The sequence below is a fragment of the Saccopteryx bilineata genome, chromosome 5, assembly GCF_036850765.1.
Source record: "Saccopteryx bilineata isolate mSacBil1 chromosome 5, mSacBil1_pri_phased_curated, whole genome shotgun sequence".
Lineage (NCBI taxonomy): Eukaryota > Metazoa > Chordata > Mammalia > Chiroptera > Emballonuridae > Saccopteryx > Saccopteryx bilineata.
Window position 1 is genome coordinate 192,287,964 of NC_089494.1, and position 14,989 is coordinate 192,302,952.

The 14,989-nt window shown below is 32.7% G+C and overlaps 1 protein-coding gene across 1 annotated transcript in view; it reads right to left on the bottom strand.

Annotated features, from left to right (window-relative positions):
- MMRN1 (multimerin 1) overlaps positions 1-10,862 on the bottom strand; it is a 92,199-nt gene extending 81,337 nt beyond the window's left edge. The window contains exon 1 of the mRNA XM_066232514.1: positions 10,202-10,862. Within this exon, the coding sequence (XP_066088611.1) occupies positions 10,202-10,770 (569 nt within the window). The 5' untranslated portion in view covers positions 10,771-10,862. The remainder of the gene's footprint in view (positions 1-10,201) is intronic.
- Positions 10,863-14,989: the final 4,127 nt, after the last annotated feature.

Sequence of the window (14,989 nt, forward strand, 5' to 3'; positions counted from 1 at the left end):
ATTTTCTTAATTATAAGGCTACAAATGCATGGAAATACATCCCATCAACAATAAAAACTACAAAAACCTTCCTGACCATGACTAACAGAAAAATTATGAAATTTTGGTATAGTACATAATTGTGTGCTAACCCCCCCCAAAATACACAGCAATTAAATATCCACCAAACTGAATCATGACAAGTGATACAAACATACTCTGAATATAGCAAAGGTAATCATGTGTTTTCAATGGCCTTTTACTACTTTTGCAAATCCAATCTGCTCATTTTCTTTTCAAGTCTGTAACAAGTCCGACATATATGGCCAGTGCCTTCTCTCTCTCTTTCTCTCTCTCTCTCTCTTTCTTTGTATAAATTAGTAAAAAGTAACTTATTTTAAAACAAAAATAAAATTTTAAAACCAAGATTATATTCCAAGAAACCTAATTTTGTTGTTGTCAATAATGAGGAAGAAAACATTCAAATAAAGCCACATTTGGTTTATAGTTCAATAACTAAGTGCCTGCAAATAAATATGTGTTTTAAGTTTGTAAAAAGAAAACAGATTTCAGTTACTACCACCAGTCAGGAAAAACACTCTCCTTAGCACACTATCCTAATTTAAGAGCATGATTAAAATATCATGGATAACAATAGCCAAAGATGGAAACAATCCAACTACCCATGGACAGTGAAGAATAAACAAGATGTATCATATAGACATAAAGATCTACATCTATCTATTATCTATCTATCTATCTATCTATCATCTATCATCTATTTATCTATCTATCTCTATCATCTATTTATCTATCTATCTATCTATCTATCTATCTATCTATCTATCTATCTATCTTTCTTCCTACTGACCTACACTGGAATATTATTCAGTCTTAAAAAGGAAGGGGATTTTGTCACATGCTATTATTGCAATGGATGAACTTTGAAAACTTTGAAGTTTATCATGCAAAGTGAAATAAGTCCATCATGTCTAGTCAAATATTGTATGACTTCACTTATATCAGGTACATAAAGTAGGCAAATTCATCAAGACAGAAAGGAGGGTGGTTTCTAAAAGCTGGGGAATGGAGAAGTGAGAAGTTAATTTTTAATAGGTACAGGTTTCAATTTGAGAGGATGGAAAACACTCTGGAAATGAATGGTGCTGATGAGTACCTACCAATGTAAATGTACTTGATGCCATAGAACTGCACACTTAAAAATAGTTAAAATGATAAATTTTGTTACATTTTTGTATTTATTTTGTTTTCTTGTTATGTTTATTTTATCAAAATAAAAATACATACTAAAAATTGTCATGGAAGCTATAAATAATTTGCATGCTTTTTTTCTAAAATCAAAGGGAGTTGAAGAAGAAAAAGAGGAAAAAATAAGTACAGAAAAAAAAATATGTCAAAAAGAACAGAAAAGAAGGAAAGGGAAGAGAAGGAAAATGAGACGAGAGGTTTCTTTCCATCTCATAGCATCATAAACACCTGTGTTTTCTGCATCTGTTACGTCAGATTTAGGTCATTTCTAATGATGAAGGACTATTGAACATGATTTTTATCTCTCCTTTTACTTCACATGTGGAGGCAAATGAAGAAAAGATTTTGTTTAGATGTTTAAAAATTTTTTTTTCTGTTGTTGAATTAAGTAAGAGAGGAGCAGGGTTGGGGATAAGTCCATTAGTGAGCCTGACCAGGCAGTGGTGCAGTGGATAGAGCATCAGACTGGAATGCAGAGGACCCAGGTTCGAGACCCCAAGGTCACCAGCTTGAGCGTGGGCTCATTTGGTTTGAGCAAAACTCACTAGCTTGGACCCTAGCTCTGGCTCAAGCAAGGAGTTACTCGTTCTGCTGTAGCCCCACGGTCAAGGCACATACGAGAAAGCAATCAATGAACAACTAAGGTGTTGCAACAAAAAACTAATGATTGATGCTTCTCATCTCTCTTCGTTCCTGTCTGTCTGTCCCTATCTATCCCTCTCTCTGACTCTCTCTCTCTGTCTCTGTAAAAAAAAAAAAAATTCCATTAGTGAAACAAAATAATAAAGAAAAAATTTCCCTGATTTTTAGAGAGGCATGTAATATAGTTATTGACTTGATGCTAGGGTCAGACTGTGTGCTTTTATATCTTTACAATTTATTAGCCATTAGTTTGTAAATTGTGGCTTCTTCATATGTACAATAAATACAATATGATTTATCTCACAGAATTATTGTGTAACTAAATAAGTTATATGTAAAACAATTGCTGCTGCTGATAATGATTTAAAAATTAGATCATTTAGTGGACTTTTACTGAAGGGAATAGATATCTATATATTTAAATATTTCCTTATTATTATTATTTAGTGAGATTGAGAGAGGGAGAAACAGAGTGAGGGACAGACAAGGAGAGACAGATGAGAAGTATCAGTTTTTTGTTGCAGTAGTTGTTCATTGATTGCTTTCTCATATGTGCCTTGACCAGGAGACTCCAGCAGAGTAAGTGACCCCTTGCTCCAGCCAGTGACCTCAGACTCAAGCTAGCAACCTTGGCCTTCAAGCCAGCAACCTTTTGGTTAAAGCCAGCAACCATAGGGTCATGTCTATGATCCCACGCTCAAGCCAACAATCCCGTGCTCAAGCTGGTGAGTCCCCCTCAAGCCAGCAACCTCAGTGTTCTGAACCTGGGTCCGCAGCATCCCATACTGATGCTCTATCCATTGCATCACTGCCTGGCCAGGCAAATATCTCCCTATTTTTTGCCTCATAGTAAAGACATAGTTCTATTTTGACATCTTTCATGACATAGTAAGTTCTTTTTAACCATAATTGCTTATATATATCAGGTCAATAACAATTTCCAGAAAACCATTACAGAAAATAATTATCATCATTTATATTCAATTTATATGATAAAGCTTAGCTCTCAGAAAAAATATATTCAAAATGTCTCTATAGTCGTAAAAATTCTTATAAACAAACATATTTCCCAATGTTATAAAATCTTTATTTTATAAGAATTTCAATTCAACTAAAAAGGGAAGATCTTTTCAAATTATTAATTTGAAAGAGTAGAGTATACATGTAGTTCACCAGTCATAAATAAGAAAGTGGTCCAAAGAAAATATACACAATATGAAAGGAAAAATAATAAACATCAGAAACAAATATTTAGGTTTAATGAAAAGAATCTTCATATGTAAACAACACATAAATAAAGTATTAGAATTTTTATATTTATTTTTTGCTAATAGTCTAAAAATAAGTTTTTACTGATACTAATCTTCTTAAGAAAAATAACTTTTCAAACAAAAAATTTTCATATTTGTAATTAAATTTATTTTAGTTTAAGTACCTTTATAAAGTTCATCTTTTTTAAAAATTCTAAATAACATTTATACTAAATTATAGAAATAAATATTTGAAAAAAATTAATTTTATAAAAGAAAAATATAAATAAATAGTTAAAACAAATTACTTTGATAAAAATATGTAAATATATATTTGAAACATTTTGAAAGGCAATCATACAAAGCTTAGATCATGGGAAATATTTGATCCTTTAATTTTCTGGTTAATTAAAGTTTTAAGAAGAAACTCCTTTTTATATACCAAACTTTGCAAATAAAGTCTTCTGACAGACATCATTAATGTACTTTCCATAGTAGGCACAGTACAGTGAATGTAATTGAGTTTTTGATGATAGGGGACTATACACTGCCTCAGAGTCACAAATTATTGTGTACGGACCATATTCGTCATCTAAAATTTTAGAGAATGAGCTGAATGTGTCCTCATTCCAGAGACACATGGAGTTTGCTTTTTAGATCCAACTTATTTTCTAAGTTTTAAAGTCAATAATAATATATTTTAAGAAGTACATTGAAATATATATATATAACATTTTCAAAAGTAATAATTTTTAAAGTTATTTTAAAACAAACATTTTCACAAATATATTTTACTTAATTTTCTTGATTTGTTTCTTTTCCCCACACTGTGACTTCAGCATGTTCAGAGACAATGTAAAGTGTTTTTATTCCAGTAGGTGTCAGGCTTTTCCAGTGTGCAGCCCGCAAAGCCTCAGGAAAGGCAAGCTAACAAGAGGCTGCGATGCTTAATTCTACACATAATCCAGTTGTTCCTGAAAATTGAGTCTTTTAGAATTTCTTCCTAAGTAATAAATTTTTAAAATAATATTTTTATATTAAAAAAACCAAGATATTGAAATACAAATTTTCTTATTTAATCACCTGGACTATTTAATCACAAATACTTGTTAAATTCGAGCATGTATAATACAATATATACTTATATATTCAGTACTAATTTACTGAGTAGAAATGCCAGAGGAATGAAATAAAATAAAACAATGAGAAAAAATTAAGATACAGAATATACTTTATTTAGTATTAGTTTTTACTGACAATAATACAGTGGATGCATTTACTTAATTCTCCAAAGAAATTTAAAAAATAATCTTTAAAATAATAGTATGGCTCTCTTCAAAACCTTACAGCATGTGAGAATAATTCCCTTTGGATGCTAGTAGGTCTGACAATAACTTTGCAAACTACAAATGATCTATAGATTGAATATTTGTGTCTCCTCCCACCAAATTCATGTTGAAATTTAAACGCCCAATATGATAGTTTTTAGAAGTAAGGCTCGGAAGATGACGGCATTACCTCATGTAGAATTAATGCCCTTATAAAAGAGGCTCTAGAGATATCTCTCACCTTTTCCACCATGTGAGGACGCAAGGAAAAACTGGGAACCTGGAAAAGGCCCTCACCCAACAATGCTGGCAACCTGATCTCAGACTTCAGCTTCCTGAACTGTGAGGAATGAATTTCAGTTGTTCATAAGGTACCCAGTTTGTGTAATTTTGTTACAGCAACCTGAATAGACTAAGACAACAAATTTTATAGATCAGATTTTTCATATCTAAAATCTACTCATAATTCATAGAAATAAGTAGAAAAGTGCATATTATGATAGACAGAATTAATTTTAGTTTTCATAATTTTATAAAAACTTTTGTATAAGTAGAATTTATACTTTTACATATTATATTAGAAGTCATAATTCACTTAACTTAAGCCACCTACTTGTACATACATCAAAATATGTAGCTTATTGAAAAAGAATAAACAAATGAAAATTAAAAAGAAGCCAAATTATTAAACTCAGGAAATAAAATATTTATGTTGTTTAGCATTAAACTTTTGGAAAACTCTGGGCTAGACCTGATTTTAGCCCTATCTTTTTCACCTCCCTTTTATTAAAAAAAAAAATTGAAAAAACATTAAAATGTCCTAAGTAGAGTGTGCATATTTCTATAGTTCCCAAATTCATACCGCTAGTTGATCTCTACTCTAAACTCCAAATCCATCCACAATCCACAGAATTTCATTGAACTCTTTCTACACATCTGGCACTGTTGTAAATAGTAAATCGAATAGTAAATAGTGTGGTGGTTGGGGGGGGGGGAGAGGGGAGGACAGGGGGGAGGGGAGGGGCACAAGGAAAACCCAGAGGACAATTTGACTTTTGGTGATGGGTATGCAACATAATTGAATGACAAGATAACCTGGAGATGTTTTCTTTGAACATATGTACCCTGATTTATTAATGTCACCCCATTAAAATTAATAAAAATTTATTTTAAAAAAGAATAGTAAATAAAGAAGGCCAGGTTCTTATTTTCATAAGATGTCTATTCTACTGTTGAAAGACATAAAGTACACACTCTTTATATAAACAGACCCAATAATTTCAAATAGTGCTATGAAAAAACATAAGGGTGATCAAATAAGGATTGCGAATTTACACTGAATAGTCAGAGAAGGGCTCAGAGGAGGGACATTAAAGCTGCAATTTCATGAGCAAAATGAGTCCATCATTCTAAATACTGAAGGAATAGCATTCTAGCAAGAGTGAGCAGAAAGTTTCCTTGAGATATGGTTGACTTGACATATTCCGTAACCAGAAAGACTAGTGTGGTGGGAGGAAGTGAAGTGGACTGAGCTTGGATCGTAATGAAGATGAGAACATAAAGATAGGCAGGCTCATGTCAACCAAGACCTGTGGGCTGTGGTGAGGATCATGCATTTTATTCTAAATGTAATGGAAAGCTACTCTGTGATTTTAAACCTTAAAATTCCACAGATTTTAAAACATATCTCTGAAATTAAGAATATATTTTGAAATCAATGGTATCTTTCATCTAGCATTGGTCAGTTTCATTTTAAATATAAAAAAAGTGATATATAATAATAAAAAGTCTGAGTCTAAGAGATAAGTAAATCTAAAAATTCTAAGAAATTATGTTATATTTTCCTTTCTTATTAGTATGTAATATAATATGTCACAATAGATGAAGTTTTACATTCAATAAAATGCAGTAATAAAATGATTTAAAAGTTTAAACACTTTAAATTTAAACAGTGTCATATGTCAAATCTATTTAATAAAAAATGAACAGATCTCTTACTTATGCAGAGCATGTTTACAAAGAGCAAGAGTGAAAATAGTGGTAAATAATGGTAGCTAGGAAGGATGGTATAATGAAGGCGAAGAAAATTTGAGGAATCTGGAATATATTGGAGGGGACATCAACAAAAATTCTTGATGAATTACATAAAAGCTAAAAGGGAAAGAAAAATGGCAGGAATATACCTACGGTTCTAGTTATGAAACTAGCCATTCACTGTGATGGTGAAGATTCAAATCCAGTACCTGTGTGCACAGGTTGGGGTTACAAGAGAAGTTAAGTAAGCAGTTGACGTTCACCAATACCTCATTTCACCTATTATCCTCTTAGGAAAGGTTTACTAACCTCCCGTGTAGGCCATGTACCCTGTTATATACGCTAATAAACTTCATTCAGAATGTTTATCACCATTTTAATGCAACAACAGCATTTATGATTCACTATTTTCCTTCCCATGCCCATCCCACTGGTCTGTAGAATTCATGAGGGCATGACAGAGGAAGTTTTCGTTCATTGTGTTACCTTCAACACAAGCACAATGCTGTGGACAGATTAGGTCCTCAGCAAATACTTGCTGAACTCATAAATGCATTAATCCTAATTTCTTTTTTATCCTATTTCAAAGTGCTTGGTCACTGGCAAACACCTACTCTGCTAGACAGAAAACCACAACTCTGGTGTAGTCAGTAGTGACTGCCCTGCTAAGATGAGAGAGAATACAAGATGAGACAAAATATGCCCGAAAAATCCCCCAGGAGATATAAGTATTCCTTTTAATAAGAATCACTATAAAATTCCAAGAGCAGTAGGAAAAAAATCTAAGTTATTCTTTAATCCCAGATTATCTCAAACCAATTAACCCAAATCAACTAGGTTTTATCATAGAGAAATAAGACTATTTCTTTAGGAGGGATTCTTCTTCATATCTATATGCTGATCTATAAATTTACATTTAGTTTGTTAAATACTTCTTATGTACTTATAAGCCATAGACTTTACTAGCACTGAATATATGTCTCTGTATTCAAAAACATCAGAGGTTCATTATAATACACTTTTAGAGTGCAGTGGAAGAAAAAGTCAAAGAGAGCTACATGAACAGTTAGAAGGATCACTTAATTTTGCCTAGGAAGGCTCCTGAAGGTATTATTAGGTGTAAAGAAAGTAGGTAATGGGAGAAGAAGACCAAACAGGGAACAAAGGTAGATATAACAAACAGCATATTGTGAACCAGAAAGCTACAAATTTTAATGACCAGGAAGTCACAGAAGATGAGGCTGAAGACAGGCAGAAGCCAGACAAGGATGGCATTGTATGACTAACTGGAAAGGAATCTGGACTTTATTTTGGAGGCAAAGAGTAACCTTTAAAGGTTCATAAGCAAGGAAATAAACTGCTCATCCTATTTTTCCACTTGGGAGAATAGACTGTACTTGCTAATGAGCATAATGTAGGGACTGAAAGCTATATATCTCTCAAGCCAGTCAACCTGAATTTGAATCTTTGTCCTGGGATGTACTAGTTAAGTGATCTTAGAAAAGTTACCTAACCTCTCTGCAAAGTAACAACAGAAGCTTCTTTATGGAGTATTGTAATGATTAAACAATTAAACATATATGTTTAATATATAAACAGACATATTTACTCAGAACTCTACAGTACTAGGAACACATGCCATTAAAGAGGTAACTTTTATTATTATTATTTGCTAATCAAATGAAAATATGAAAGACCTCTTTTGACCTTATCAAGTCTTCTTTGCATCAACACTGTGTCCATAGAAGACACACTTAAGTTTTCTGTCACACTATTATTAACTGCACTGTCTACTGAGCAAGAAGTCTTGAACTTCATGGAAAGGATTACTAAAAAACAAGAACAAAACTCTTAGGTTCACCAGCAGCTCAGGCTAAAAAATCTCAAAGTATAGTTGATACTTTTCTCCAGAAATAATTTGATATTATTTTCATTGGAAATTCCATGGAATAAAGTTCTGCTCAGTAGGTTACACTTTTAATAATTTGTTTCCTCCTAACACATATTAAAATTTTAAAAGTATGATTCATATGCTGGTGCTTACCTTTTATATGAATAGCCCTTGGAGGCGGGAATTATTCTTAATTTTTAAATTACTAGTTTTAATGATGAAATAACTCTATTCCACATTCTATAGGCTATATAAATTTTAAGTGATATTTTCATTTGGATTGTCTTTTGATTATATTTCCTATTCCTTTGAAAAATCTCTTGATGACAACATCTCTTAAAAGTTCCCAATCATTTCCTATGAGTTCCTAAGAGTTCTATATAATTGGCTTAAAAAATTAAGTTATAGAGTTTAACAAAATATAGTTAAAAGAAATGATCATGTAAGTGACTTAGAAAAGGCTATCAATAAATGGTACTTATCATTATTTAATAAATCATGTCCTGTTGTCCCTAAACATGAGAAAGTTTCATTTATATCTGTTAAAATGTCTGTTATAAACACAAAAAATTTTTGAATATTTTGAAATTTATAGTGCTTGTTTTACAATAAATTTGGGTTGTTCTAAATTCCACCAAATTAATAAGTTTTTAATCAAATCAGATTTACTTAAGTGTTTTTAAAATCTCTATAACTTTTGAAATACAGTGAATTAAGAGTACAAATCTATTGGCTTGTGTTTTTCCCAGTTTCTCTTCATCTTTATATCCAACAACAGTTTGAACACAATGTCTTCCATGTAGCAGGTATAAGTTACTATTATTAGCTTGAATCATGTTTACTCACTGAAGCTCCTAAAACATTATTTGGTATCTTGAAATTATTTTTTAGAATTAAAAAGTATTTGAAAATTTAGTTTCATAACACTAAACTTCTAGGATTATACACATACAGATAACTTTGAACTTTAAATGAGTAAAATATTGACCTGTACTTTATAGTTTTTTATTCCTTTTGAAAGTCTTTAGTGATACCTTTTCAGCTTTGTTTTGTAATTTACTTCAAAAACTTAAATTTCCTTTTCCTATTCATCACATTCATGATGATAGTATAACTCAATTAGTACTAGTATAACAGTACTAATAAAATAGAATTTGTTGAGCATCTATTCTGTGAGAAGCACAGATCTAAGTGTATTTCATTCATTTGAATCTTGCGTGATAAGCCTGCAAAGTTATGTTATTTATTTGTACTCCCTATACTATATATGTATTTCATATTAGAAGAAACTGAGGTTCAGAGACATCAAATGGTTTGCTCAAGGATATGGATCTAGATAGTACTGTTGCTAGGATTCCAATTCAGCACCACTTAGTTTGATCTTGGTAACTGTATGCTTTCCACAGTACCAGACTGTTTCAATTTTTAAATATGTTCACATACCAACTGTACTGACATTTTTTTCTTTCACATTGTGAGTGTAGTTTTGAGCACAACCTACAATACTCTTAAATTAATTAACTAAACCAACAGTCACTGTGGTGTTACATTCTTTGTTAGTAACTATCCCAAGTAAAACACCACTCTCTAGGTGACTTTGACAACTTCAATTAAAACAGAATTACTGCATTTTGTTTGTTCTTTATTTCTTCATTAAATAAGGTAACACTTTATTACTTTAACTGAAATATGGTTCAATTTTACTTTGAACATAAAATCATTTTCTGGAGTGAGATAGTTTAACTCTTAGCTTGCAATCTTACAGATCTTATAGTTAGGGAGAAAAAGAAGCAAAGAATGTTTCTTACTTCTCTCTAGTTGTTTCAAAGCTTGACTTTTGATAGTTGCTTCTCTGGCTTTCACTGGTGTCACTTCTGCTGAGATATATTTCCCGTGAGGATCGATTTCCCACATTGACAGCTGAGTTTAGAGAAACCACTTGGTGATTCGATTTTCTGGCAAAGCTCTGAAGAAATTTCAGCGTGGAATTGGAAAGGACCACTGATTCTGCTCTAGGACTGAACTGGATGCTAGATTTGGTTGGGAGCGCAAACGTTTGTAGCTTCAACACTCTTTCTTCTGTCTTCTCTGTGGACGTGAAAACTGGGTTTCTCACAACCTCAGGTGATGCACTTGTTTCTGAGGGAAACAGCGCTGGTTTTAGATGATTCTCTTGGGAAGTTCTTGCCTCAGTGGCTGTCCCAGCTGATGTAATCTGAGTGGTGGGCATTATTTGAAGACTTTGAACTGGAGCAGAGGTTGTATTCTTCTGAGAATTTTCATCGTTGGATGTAGTCCAAATCTGAGGAGTATCTTTAAGTCCGAAGCCCCCACTCCATATACTAGAAAGCAGGACAAAAAGCCGTGCTCCCTTCATCTCAGTAGTTTGAAGCAGGAAAGCTCATGTGGAATTGGGGGTTCAGTTCCTCTAGCCTTTTCAACAGCTGTTTCCACACCGAATCTGCTAAGACAGAGTTTTGCCAATATGAGATGTAGAGGAAACAGGTTTGTGTGTTTTGTAGTGGACTCAGGAAGTCTGTTTTTCGTTTCTGTAGGTTTGGTGTGACCTGTGGCCTCTGGGAGGATAGATCTACAGAAGAGGTGAAGGGTCTCTGACGGGGCTGAGGGCAAATGGGAAAACACAGGCGACTGTTATCAGGAAAACCCCTGAGAAAAACATGAAGTAACAGCTTTCCTAGGTACACTCATGTTTCAGATGTTGCTGATTTTGAAGAGGAACTTCATGTTGATGACGGGGAGTCTCGAATTTGTTTGGATGAAATGAATGGAAGAGTTTAACATTTTGTTCTACTACACAAGGAAATTGAGAAAAAAAATTGTGACACTTCTTTTCCACTGAGCCTTATCCAAAGAGCCACATTTTATTCAAGTGCTTATACACAGCCACACACATAAACAAAACCTCATTTGCGGTGTCTCTGCCCTTTCATACATCACAGAGTTAATTATAGAAAAAAATTAAACTTTATTTTTATGAATACATTTCAGCTGTAGCATTACTTGAAGCTAATCTCAGTCCTAAGAAGTAAAAATTATACAGATATATAAATACAAGGGATTCACTTTAAATTTTTCTCTCAGAACTTTAACCAGAACTAATTAATGAAATGGAAAATCACAATATTACTTCCTCTGTTTTTTAATTCTGATCTTCTAGTTGTTGGAGGTAATTAGTGATAAAAGTGGTCAAATGGCTTTTTTTATGTTTTTTTTAAAAGATCTGCTTTATGACATTTATGATTTCACTACTTTAGCAAATCTCTGATTCTTAGCTTTCAATTAAGCTCTCTCATTCATAAAATAATTCCATAGGAGACTCTTCAGATATATAAATAAAAATTAGTTTATTCATTCATTCAATAATTACCTAGACCCTAAGTTGACTTCAATAAGGTACTTTTAGGTACTGAAATTATAAAGGAGAGCAAGAATATTCTTGGCTTTCAATATGCCTATGTTCTATTATATGTTATCTAAAAACTAGATTCATATGTAATTTATCGTCCTGTCCACCTTTAGGCTATTGCTAAATATTCAGTCATGTAATGTTTGCTATCAGAATTGGAAAATGTGAAACCTAGTACCTGTTTGGCTTTGTATTACTGCAGACATATACCTTTGTCCTAATCCTGGATACAAGACACCAGGATTTGCAACAAGGCCTTATTTTTCTATGAATTACTAGCTACTTGGTCTCAGTACCTTTTTTTTTCTCCTGAGTCTTCACCATTCATTTCTATGAGTATATTGTTGACATATTAGAGAGTATATAATACAAGGTTATTTAAAGTAGAACATATTAATCAGCAGCAACTTCAATTGACTTTGATATAGAATACAAAGCATCTGCTCAAATATACCACAGAACGATCCCACAAGTCTTACATTAAAAGAGCAAGAATGCCCAGCACACATGATCCAGGAAGCAATTAGTTACTAAAAAGAGCAGAGAAACTGCACAATTTTCAAAGCACAACATAGTTTTAGTGCTGAGAAAAAGACATCACAGCTTTTTTTATCTGGAAAAGACACAAGCAACTGCCTTTAGCTTAGTGTAGAAAAACCCAAGTAAAATTTTTCTATTTAATAATGTGCAATTTCAAATCCATTTCCTTAGACTTAGTAAAAGTAGATGACTTTTAAAGTGTTAAGAAGTAACCAGAATAATGGCACACATATGTTTTGAAGAAAACAATCTTGGTCCTTTTCAGGGCAAGTAAACTTTAGTGATAAAGGGTCACATTTACCACTCATTGGATCTACAACTGATAACAAACAGCTTTTAATGGTAATAGAAACTGAACTGAGCTAAGTACAGTAATTCATTTTCCCTCTTGTAAGGTATTGACCAGTAATGACTTTTGGTAACCTTCATCCTAGCTTACAAGGACCTTATGATCAAAAAGCTAAAGGTACTATATTTCATTATCAAGCCACTCAGTTACTCCCCAGAGAATCCCTTCTCATTTGATGATTTTAGGTGTATAGATTATCCCTTAATTGAAGACATACACTATCAGTACTCCAGATGTTGTCAGAGACCTAATCTTAAATTCTACTTTCTGCAACTCATTAATATTTATCAAATAACAATAAAAAAATAATATATCTGTGATTACAGCCTGAAGAATACTCAGTCCATTATTTTAGTTACCCAAAATGTAAATATTATATTTGGATTAAACTATACTATAGAAGTTTTGTATACAGGAATCCTACCATGTTGCTGTACACTTATTGCCCACTAGCTTGTTTATATTTAATTATGTTTTTTCTTATTGTCACTATTCACCATTAGTTATTTTATAAGAACTAAGCTATGAAATTCATTATATTATATGCTATCAGGAAGTTTTTATGTCATCTTTTCATTGTATCATAAACATAGGGTTAGATATATACTGCAAAAATAATGGGTTCTCTTTTGGTCATGAGATAATGGGTTTATTTTTTTCCCCTTATAATACATTTGAATTAATTTTCTAATTATAAGAAAAACAAATATATTTATTAAGTTGAAACAAAGTATAAATGTGAGTTAAAAGAGAATCTTAGATTGAGGAGTTCATTGTGTGTAGATCGAACTATGTTTTATTTAAAGTCATTTCATGGTTGCAAGAATTATTATTTGTTTTTGTTTTTTTAGTGAGAGAGAAAAAAAAGACAGGTAGGGACAGACAGGAAGGGAGAGAGATGAAAACATCAACTCATTGTTGCAGCACTGTAGTTGTTCATTGATTGCTTTCTCATATGTGCCTTGATCAGGGGCTTCAGCTAAGCCAGTGACCCCTCACTCAAGCCAGTGACCTTGGGCTCAAGCCAGCAACCATGGGGTTATGTCTATGACCACATGCTCAAGATGGCAATCTCACACTAAAGCTGGTGTACCCGCACTCAAGCCAGTGACCTCGGGGTTTTTAACTTGGGTTCTCTGTGTCTCAGGCTGACACTCTATTCACTGTGCCACTGCCTGGTCAGACTTATTATTCTTTTTAAAATGTTAAGGATATGGAATAACTTCCACTAGATTCATCAGATTTTTTGGCAGTTATTTTTAAAATTTTTTACACAAAAAATTTTATTTTCTTGAAATAGTTTAAGCATTTGAAATAAGATTTAATATAACCCTTCTTTATAAATTGATACTGTCAAAAGATAATTGCAAAAAATACAATTCTAAGCTTTTTAAATTTATGTTTATTCAAGAGTATTAAAAACCTTTTAAATATATATGTGAACAAAGGGATTTATAAACATTCAGTATAAGGGCCAGGGAAAGGAAAGAAATAAATTTAGATGTGATTTTTTTTTATTTTATTAATTTTATTTTATTTTATTTTTTTATAATAAATTTTTATTAATGGTAATGGGATGACATTAATAAATCAGGGTACATATATTCAAAGAAAACATGTCTAGGTTATTTTGTCATTAAATTATGTTGCAAACCCCTCGCCCAAAGTCAGATTGTCCTCCGCCACCCTCTATCTAGTTCTCTGTGCCCCTCCCCCTCCCCCTAACTCTCTCCCTCCCTCCCTCCCATGTCCTCCCTCCCCCCACCCTTGGTAACCACCACAATCTTGTCCATGTCTCTTAGTCTCATTTTTATGTTCCACCAATGTATGGAATCATGTAGTTCTTGTTTTTTTCTGATTTGCTTATTTCACTCCTTATAATGTTATCAAGATCCCACCATTTTGCTGTAAATGATCTGATGTCATCATTTCTTATGGCTGAGTAGTATTCCATAGTGTATATGTGCCACATCTTCTTTATCCAGTCTTCTATTGAAGGGCTTTTGGGTTGTTTCCATGTCTTGGCCACTGTGAACAGTGCTGCAATGAACATGGGGCTACATGTGTCTTCACGTATCAATGTTTCTGAGGTTTTGGGGTATATACCCAGTAGAGGGATTGCTGGGTCATAAGGTAGTTCTATTTGCAGTTTTTTGAGGAACCACCATACTTTCCTCCATAATGGTTGTACTACTTTACAGTCCCACCAACAGTGAATGAGGGTTCCTTTTTCTCCACAGCCTCTCCAACATTTGCTATTACCCGTCTTGTTGATAATAG